The 10,174-nt window shown below is 38.8% G+C and overlaps 1 protein-coding gene and 1 long non-coding RNA gene across 2 annotated transcripts in view; one reads left to right on the plus strand and one right to left on the minus strand.

Annotated features, from left to right (window-relative positions):
- The window catches only part of LOC107741892 (synaptotagmin-9-like), a 72,942-nt gene extending 71,687 nt beyond the window's left edge, over window positions 1–1,255 (plus strand). The window contains exon 7 of the mRNA XM_016554689.1: window positions 896–1,255. Within this exon, the coding sequence (XP_016410175.1) occupies window positions 896–964 (69 nt within the window). The 3' untranslated portion in view covers window positions 965–1,255. The remainder of the gene's footprint in view (window positions 1–895) is intronic.
- Window positions 1,256–2,029: 774 nt separating this feature from the next.
- LOC107741895 (uncharacterized) lies at window positions 2,030–6,516 on the minus strand. The gene is made up of 3 exons (XR_001640250.1): window positions 6,446–6,516; window positions 5,358–5,483; window positions 2,030–2,040 (listed from the first exon to the last, which is right to left on the minus strand). It is a non-coding gene; the product is annotated as an uncharacterized LOC107741895 (long non-coding RNA).
- Between the last annotated feature and the right edge of the window lie 3,658 nt (window positions 6,517–10,174).

Genomic DNA, 10,174 nt, shown 5'->3' on the forward strand with positions numbered 1-10,174 from the left:
CCATGCTTTTATTATAGTAAAAGTACAGTAACCTTTTTTTTTTTTGGCAAATGGATTACCATTTGTATTTATTTTTACTACAAATTCCATTCTTATACTATGGTCAGTGTAGTTTTGTATTTACCATGGTTAATTTGAGGTTACCATGGTTTAGCAATAGTAACCATTGTCTTTGTAGATTGTGATTTATAGTAAAATCATCGTTAATTTTCATAAGGGTTGTGTTGTTGTCTGCCCTAGCTCGTTAACATTTTCATAAGTAACTGTAATTTAATTACACATTTTTTTCTTAGTAACTGTAACTGATTACAGTTACATTTATTTTGTAATTAAATTATGTAACGCCATTACATGTAACTAGTTACTCCCCAACACTGGCAGCCCTTATCTATTTATATATTAATATTATTATTGTGATATTGTATTATTATGATTATTATTATTAATAACAATATCTTAATATATTATTAATATCTTAATGTATTATTATATATTATATTAACCATTTGCACACATGAGCATTATCCGTCTCGCTAGCGATTCCTATATAGAAAAATCACTTCCTGCCCTCCAGCTGTATTTCGCCACAGCAATGACATCATGTGCAAACAACCTACTGTTTTAAATGTGCGTAATTCAAATCTCAAATGCGTATTTCATTATTAATATTATTAATAACATTTTAATAAATTAAATGCTAACATGATGTCTAAATACTTGTATATTTATTGTTTTAACATTTTTATTACTTAATATTTTTTTAAGTGCTTGACCTGTGAACCTTGAACTGAATGTACATGTCCAATGCAGTAATGTCAAAGCAATGCAAGCATGGCTAATGAAGTTTTGAGTGAACTAAGATGACTAGTGATTTGTTCTCCTGCACTCTTTGCAGTATCACAGTACTGGAGGGGGAAGCCAGGGAGGTTCCTGTAATTCCCTGAAGGCCCCTCCGTCGCCATAGCCTGAGGTCCAAGTTCTCATCTTTAGACCAACAACAGAAGATAATTCATGCACAAGATGTTCTGTCCTGGGATCCAGAGGCCCAAAATCAGAGAGCTCCAGTTGGCTGTTCCTGACAACAAAGGGGATAGTGTGCCATTTTTTTCTACCTGTTCACTTGGAAGCCCTTCCACTGCATGGGAATACTTGATTGTTTCAGCTGCATGTTGAGTGGTCACATACTGTATGGTTATTTTGTGCTACTCATGGTGATTTGGAAAAGAAAATGTAGTGGGGAAAAAGTGGAAAAGAGTATTTTTATGTCGTTCTCAAAGTTTTGATTCTCACTGTGTGTTTTTACATGGAGTGTCAGTGTGTCACTCAATGCTCTTGAGGATAGAATGTCAATTTTCCTTTTTTTAATTTATACCCTCTCACAGCGCATGAGTCTATTTTGGTGTGGTAAAGTTCAAGATGTTATCTGTTTCTTGTTTGAAATGCTCTGTGGATTTTGTCATAAAGCATCATGGTGGTGAATTGTTTACAGACTTTGCAAGTAAAATGTTATTTCTCATGTTATTAAACATCTATTTCTTACAAAACCAATCTGGTTTAAATTAAGTGTTTCTAAATTATTTATATCAATGTGCAGTATAGGGGTGTAATGGTTCAATTTTCTCATCTTTAGATTTAGTTTTAAGCATCTTGAAGAAGATGTCACAGTTCTATAAGTTTAGGCATTTTAGATCTTTATTTTTATGTAATCCCTGGCTGACAATGCAAAAGATATAAATTACCATTTTAAAAATGTTTTTAGTGAAACATCTACTGTATGTGCCTATAAGAGTTTGCTCAGTACTTGTATATCATTTATATGAGTTTATTTTATTTTATTTATTTTGCACAATTAGCAAATCATTTTATCTTCATTTTGTAAGATTAAACCTAATATATATATATATGTATATATATATATATATATATATACAGTGGTTGTGTGGCTTTCCTAATCAAGTCCAATCAGTATAATCAAATACAGCTGGACTCAAATGAAGGTGTAGAACGATCTCAAGGATGATCAGAAGAAATGGACAGCACCTGAGTTCAATATATGAGTGTCACAGCAAAGGGGGTGAATACTTAGGACCATGTGATATTTCAGTTTTTCTTTTTTAATAAATCTGCAAAAATGTCAACAATTCTGTGTTTTTCTGTCAATATGGGGTGCTGTGTGTACATTAATGAGGAAAAAAAATTAACTTAAATGATTTTAGCAAATAGCTGCAATATAACAAAGATTGAAAAATTTAAGGGGGTCTGAATACTTTCCGTACCCACTGTATATACACATTTTTTTCTTCTTTAGTAAAACCATTTAAGATGTATTGTACATTATATCAGTTTATAAATGTCAATATTTTCACAACAGAACTGACAATGAATTTCAAATAGCAAAATACTTTACATTGAACCACAGATGTAAAAAAAAACACAGCTGTTTTCCCTGTAATGACTATTGAGACTAGTTAATTTTCCCATTCTGAGTTTGACAGAAATTATTTTGCTCTCATGCAGCTCTAAACAAGTGTGCTCATTATAAGCAACGCAACAGACGTGTTGAAAGTGCTGTGTTAAGTGACACAGGGATGGTGCAACTCATGTCAGATGGCTCTGATTCATGGAGATTGATTTAGGCATTCACTGATCTGTTTGCTTTATCGTCAATCAAACTCCATTTGTTCCTGTCAGAGTCCCGAGGACTTGCTTTCATCAGATACATCTGTTTCCTTCAGACAGAGAATATCTTAGGAGAATCGCTTGCACAGAAAGCAGGATATAACAAAAACCTATACATCAGCACCTATCTCTTATGCTGAATTGTATTCAAAATTGGAGGTTATTCCTACTTTATATCTCTGGGATATCAAGCATTTATTTTTCCAAAAAAGGCAGTGTTAGTTTTGTTCCCTTTCAAGTCTGTCTCTAGACATTGCAAAGGATACTAGGTGAAATCCCTTTCTCCGAACCTTCCTGAAGCCTCATTGAATCGCGCTATTGTGCTGCAATAGACAATGGTGTTTGAGCGCTTGTCTGATTGGCAGGCTTAGCCGCTATAAATGCAGCGCCATGTGCCATATTACCTCAGAATCTTTCTCCTTCACATAGCTATGAAGCCTCCTAACGCTCACCATTGAAGGCACGCTCTCCAGTGGATGGTGCCTGGATTGCCGTTCCCTGTAGTGTTCCGGTGAGTATGACATATTTTATATTATGACGGATAAGCTGTCCACTCACTGCTTTTCCTCTCCCAACTGTGTGCAGAACACAGCAAGGCCTCAATCACTCGCTTATTCACGCAAGAGCAGCAGCTCCTTGCCTCAGAGCAACGGTCAGCCTTGTACACTGAAAAAAATTATTCATTGAATTTACTCAATTTTTTTAAGGTAAGTGGTTGCAATCAATTGATTTGATCTAAATTTAAACAAACAAATTTAGTTGAACTTAACCAATTTTATTGAGTTACCTTAGTATATAAAAAAAGTAATTTCAGCCCTATTTAATTGTTACTTCCTCTTAAATTATTTATTTATTACTGATAAAAAATTATTCATTTAATTTACTAAAATTTTTTAAGGTAAGTGGTTGCAATCAATTTATTTTAACTAGATTTAAATAAACACATTTCGTTAACTATCTTTTAACATTTTAAAATAAATTGTTTGCAACCGCTTACCTTAAAAAATATTTTTTTCTGAAGGAGAGATCCTTAAATGGCTTTGCAAATACAGACAGTAGTATGTTTAATGTTTTAAACTTATCTTTAATGTCATCAAATGAGGTGCATGTTCAATAACAGTTTCTTTGTGGGTACAAGTGTTTAAAACAAGTGCTTACTTAACATTGCACATTCACAAAATAAAAAAACAAAAAATCACAGGTGGAAAGAGGCCACATTGTGAAAATACAGACAGTAGTATGTTTAATGTTTTAAACTTATCTTTAATGTCATCAAATGAGGTGCATGTTCAATAACAGTTTCTTTGTGGGTACAAGTGTTTAAAACAAGTGCTTACTTAACATTGCACATTCACAAAATAAAAAAACAAAAAATCACAGGTGGAAAGAGGCCACATTGTGAATCATTAAAACAACGCTAAAACTGCACAAATGTTAAAAACAGGAGTGCTGACTTAACATTGCACAATTAATAAAAATATAATGTAGAAACAGGCAACAGTACAGTTGTGAATCATAACAATAGTGAATAAAACAGTGCTAAAACTGCACAACAAAGTGTTCACATGTCATGCAACAAATTGCAATTTGTAAGGGAATTAAAAAATGTTTGAACTACTGATATACAGGACTTAAATGGAAAATAGTGCAATGTAGGCTGACATCTGGACTAACATTTCATGCTGAGCCTGCACATACATGCCTGCTGCAAAATTACAGCAGTAAACTGTTTTTCAGTCCTAGAATTTTGGGGGAGAGCCTTTCAGAATCCATCTGCATAAGGAATTTCTGAACAAATTCATAGTAGTATTTGAGTTCTTTTGGGTATGCCAAATTAAGCACATAGATTGTACCCAGCATCAATGCACAGGCTTGTGCCACAGATTTGATCTGCTCAAGAATCATTACTCCATCAACAATGATTCCAATATTGTCGTAGTCTCCAAGAACACCTCCTTCCTTTTTAATGACACATATGCCCATGGCAATGTTTTCCAGGTCTTTCAAGAAGTCATCTCTAAAAGCTAGAAAAATACAGCTGGTTTTCCAAGCAAAAACCGTCAAAAAACGCTTACACGTAGTTACATTATGATATGTAATATTCAGAGGGTGGGGAGATGTGGGGATTCCCCCGGTCTATATGACTCTGCATCCCCTCAATGATTTGTTATTCCCAGTGAATGAGTTAAAACTCCCACCCAGGTGACACTACTCCAATAACAGACCATGCAAAATACCCAAAATAATACTATCTTTAAAATATTGCCAATTACGTTACAACGTTGCAAACAACAATAAAATCAGAGAACGACTTTAACTGTAAGCAACACGAGCATACAGAAAACAAAGGGAACAATAACCTTCAGAATAATGTAATAATAATCTTCAAAATGTTCAGAGGATTTACATTTCCTTGTTTTTCCTGATGTTTGTTATTTTTTCAAACACATTTTACATGCTGCACCATTAAAGCTAGCAAAAAGGGGGATGTTTTAGTAGTAAAGATATTTACACTGAAACATTAAACTGACAAAAACATAAAAGAAAAACACAATGACGCAAATTAACAGACGTTGCTATGCCATATATGAGCATTCAGATCTTACAGAGCAACTTGCTTACATTAAAGTCAACTGAATGTTTACTGTAATATGTGGTGATGCATAATATAAAAATACTTACTGTGCAAATCATTGGAAACACTTCAGGCAAATGACTTCAATTCACACCACGCGAAACTGGAAACTTCCTTTGGCAACAGGGAAATCATATGTGTCCGAGTCACATGCATGTTCAGAGAGAACCTCAAATGAAAGCAAGCACACAATAATTATTATTGTTAGTTTAAAACAGTCTTTTTTTTTTTAACAACGGAGGCACGAGAGCTCAACTCTCCCCCGGCCTCCCCCTCCCATTCTCTATCAGAAACATGAACTGCAATGAATTGTGAATTTTATTAACATTAAATCTTCCTCCTCCCATTTTCACCTCAAAATTTTGGAGAAGCTGTGCCTCTCCTGCCTCCTCCGACTAGCCGCCACTGCTAGCTCTACCTTACCCACCGCCAAAACAAACTGCTCTAGAACAAATCATTAAGAAGATTAAAGATTACCCGTCCAAAACGATTTATATCTCATGTTTAATCACACTAGAAACCGGCAGATTCCCAAAGGACTGGCTGTGGTAAAACGTTAGGAGGGAACAGCCGGTGCGGCCTGGAGGGTTGTAGCTATAAGGGATACAGCTCCGACCGGAAACTATAATGAAATTTAATTTTCTACCTATTAGATTGTGTTTTATTAATGTCTACACCTACTCCAACCCTAAACCTACCCCTTACAATAATGAAAAAATAGTAATTGTTGTACAGTGTGACAAAAATTACGCTGTATTGATGTGCGCATGCCCAGTAGCGCCATACGTATCCCTTCTAGCCTTAACCAGTCTGGAGCTCGCATCTCCGAAAGCACTTAAGCATTTTTTTAAAAATATGTTAGGTGCTATCTTTACAAATAAACGGCGTATTTTAAGCTTATAAAACTACATTTTCATCCAAAACTATCTTAAAAATACATTGTCACTTAAAAAAGTAATATTTGCGTTATTTGTTTGTGCGCGCGCTCGGAGTAGGATGTGACCGTTGGTCGCTGTGGAATTTATCCCAAAGACTCGTTCTGAACTAGACTAGAGCATATTATATTCTTTATAGAGCGAACAAACTATTCACTGTAATAAATGGTGCTGTATTACATAAAATATTACTTACTGTGCAAATAGACCGAATGATAAAAACTCCGGGGCTGGAATGAAAATGTCTTCAGTTCCCACCGTGAACCTGACTGAACTGGAAACTCCTTTTGGCGCCAGGGAAAATGTGCATTTGCGCGCATGCGCACAGAACCAACTTAATATTTTCTAACTGAATTTAATTCATTCACATGGCTTGGATTTAAAACACATGTAATTCGCATAATACCAATTAATATTAGAATTATTAAATTGAATTATGCTTAATTTAATTGGGGCCATAATCATTTTTTTCAGTGTACAGGGTTAGGAAGGTTCCAGTAGTTCACTCACTCGCACAATGTAGGCAGACCCCTGCCTTGGAGTGGCAGTGTGCGGAACACAGGACAATTCCAATTACTCACTCATTCAATGGATGCGAGCAGCTCCTCACCTCAGAGCAGTGGCCAGCCATGAACACAGCAGAGAAAGTCCAGTGGCTCACTTATTTACGCAATGCACACAGCCCCCTGCATTTAAGCAGCGACCAGCCATGATCAGAGCATAGAGAAGTCCTGATCGCTCACTCATTCACGCAATGTAAACAGTCCCCTGCCTCAGAGCAGCGCTCAGCAGTGTGCAGAGTGGAGGAGTCCCAGTCGCTCACTCATTCACGTGCTATAAACAGCTCCTGCCTTGGAGCAGTGGCCAGCCGTGTACAGGGCACAGAAAAGCTTGTGGTTGCTAGCTAAATCACATGGCATAAGCAGCCCCCTGTCTCAGTGCAGCGGTCACAAGGATCGACGCATGAAAGTACACGTCCTTCAGGTCGATCGCTGCAAACCAATCTTGGATACGGATGCACCCGTAGATGCGTTCCTGCGTCAACATCTTGAACGGTAACCGGTGAAGGCCCCGGTTCAAGACGACCGCCTTTCTTGGGTACAACGAAGTAGGGGCTGTAAAACCCCATCTCCATATCAGCTGGAGGGACTGGCTCTATCGCATCCTTCGTCAGTAGGACTGCGATCTCTGCACGCAAGACAGGAGCATCAGCCGCCTTCACTGATGTGAAGCGGATGCCGCTGAGCTTGGGGGTACGCCGGGCGAACTGAATCGTATATCCGAGTCTGATGGTCTGCAGGAATCAGCGAGATGGTATGGGTAGCCAGGTACCCAGACACCACACAAGCTTCGAGATGTTTGGAAACCAGATTCTCCACCCGGCCTTCCTCCGGGGAAGGGAGTGGTGCATCCCTCTCTCTCTGGGTCGCCCGTCCCGAGGCCTCTTGATCTTCCGCTCACCGCCAGGTTGGCGGGGCGGCCTGCCTATGCCCAGCTCCACGGCGCCGCTTGCTTGAGGCCGCTGCGGGTGCAGCACGGGAGTGGGCGTGGACGCAGGGGGCCGCCCTCGGCTATGAGCAGGTTGCCTGGTACGCTCCTTGTAGAGGGCCCAGCACGTTCTATTGGCAGCTCAACTGGTTGCGGAGTGCAAGAGGAGTGATGGTCCCCCGAGGGTTGGTTCCCTGGAGGGTTTGCCATCACTGTTACCCTCAGACCGCCCTGGCTACTGCCTGAAGTGGCCCCTGCCTGACTGCCGCCATGACGAGAACTAGATCGAGGCAGAGGCAACGGAGCTCCACCCCTTTGAGGAAACAGAGCTTGGCCCGCGACTCCGAGATGATCATCTTCCCGCAATGAGAACATGACTCATCCACAAACGCGCTTAATGCCCAGGCACGCGAGGCAGCGATCGTGACCATCACCCGGCGCCAGGTAACGATTAATGAGGAAAAAAAATTAACTTAAATGATTTTAGCAAATGGCTGCAATATAACAAAGAGTGAAAAATGTAAGGGGGTCTGAATACTTTCCGTACCCACTGTATATACATTTGGCACACTGCAAGAGGATAATCTCCAAATTTGGAGTCTCTTACTCAAACCCTCTTGTGAAATTTGTTGTCTAGAAACATGATTGTAGTTTTGATCCCCTGGTCTGTGCTGAGCAAATGCACGCCTTATTTTAAATTTGTAATTCTGTGAACCCCATGATATTTTGATGTGCGCATACTACATTGAATTGACTATTAAGATTTTTACCAAATTTAGGTAAAGCCATGTATCGAATCAGCTCAAAGGGGAAATATTTAGATCCACTGTAAGTATTTACTTGACATCTCAGTGTCACCGGGTGATACGTTGTCTATAGCAAGACCCACATCGTCTTTACAAAGACGTAAAGTCGAGTTTGCCACGCAACGTCGACTTTAAAAAGACGCACCCGTGAATGCTCTTTTAGGGAAAAGCTCTTCTAGCGTGCTGAAGCACACAGGGGAGATGGCCGCCTGCAACACATACAGGGGGAAGTGCAGCCTGATGTGTGCAACCCACTCGACACGGGAAACCACCACCGCTGAAGCGCCGTACCGCCAACACGAAGAGCTCTCCAAGAGCGTGCTGAACTCGTTCAGTCTTCTTCTCTCAGTAGAATAGTCAGGAGCAGAACGATGTGATCGCTCGGCTCCGAAGCGACAAGCTGAATATGTGCTGCACCTGCTGCCTACTTATACTCACGCTGTGTTCAGCGGCAGCTGGATGCAATAATCGCATGCCAACATGCATTGGCACGTTTAGTTTACACTCGAAGTTGATTGGTCTCTCTAAGCGAGATCCCAATTCATCGGTCACCGACATGCCGTCGAGAGTGACCGACTGAAAGGGAACCATATTTTTACAAGCAATGTATTATTATTATTATTATTATTTCATTAGTCTATGGGACCCCATAAAACTTTATATATTGTTTTACTATTTAATAAAACTATATATATATATATATATATATATACAGTGGGTACGGAAAGTATTCAGACCCCCTTAAATTTTTCACTCTTTGTTATATTGCAGCCATTTGCTAAAATCATTTAAGTTAATTTTTTTTCAACACACCTTTGTAAAAGGGTGCAAATTATACTTAATATATCCATTAATAAAACTAAGTTTGATACTTGCACGTCTCGCCTGTTTGAAAAAGAGTCCTGATGCACTTTGGGGCTCCAGTTGGTCTCTGCTGAAGTTAGTTGATGAGAAAGAACCAGTTTGATTCAGAGGATCTTGATGAATGGAAAGACTAGGCAGGAGCCTGGCACAAGCTTAGGGGGGATTTTAAGACTCTAAGCTCAGCATCTTCTCCTGGAATTACTGAATCTAAAAGAAACCCCCTGATCTGGTGATCAGTGATCTATAAAGGGTGACGATGCCACACCCTCAGGATTTGAGTGAGCCAATGAGAAAGTGTACCTTCTGAGGGAAAGTTTACGACCCTTTGTACTCAGGCATATGTTTTGCGTATGGTCTTTGATTGGATGTTGATGAAGAAACTATTAAAGATTCTGGTAACACTAATACCTTCCATAGGTATCAACATATAATATAAATGAACATTTAGACCATTAAAAATGCAGCTGAAAGATACCAAACATGGCATACCTGTGACCTCTGTTAACAATAGTATGCAATTCTAAAATGTTCATTTAAAAGAGTTTGTATCAATACATAAGCAAAACCCTATAAGAGGAAAAATAATGAGATGGGGAAAATTGGGTACATGTCCCTACATTTCTCAAGTGGTTACATCTAGAGGGAGATAGAATTAGGATGGACTGTATAGTACATGGGTACATTTGCCTGTTTCAAAGTGAATTTAGAGTGAAAACTCTACATTCCTTTGAGTTGTAAAACAATCTTATCTTGATGTGTGTCTTTGT

This window comes from Sinocyclocheilus rhinocerous, unplaced genomic scaffold (genome assembly GCF_001515625.1).
Source record: "Sinocyclocheilus rhinocerous isolate Xijiao unplaced genomic scaffold, SAMN03320098_v1.1 scaffold376, whole genome shotgun sequence".
NCBI classification, from domain to species: domain Eukaryota; kingdom Metazoa; phylum Chordata; class Actinopteri; order Cypriniformes; family Cyprinidae; genus Sinocyclocheilus; species Sinocyclocheilus rhinocerous.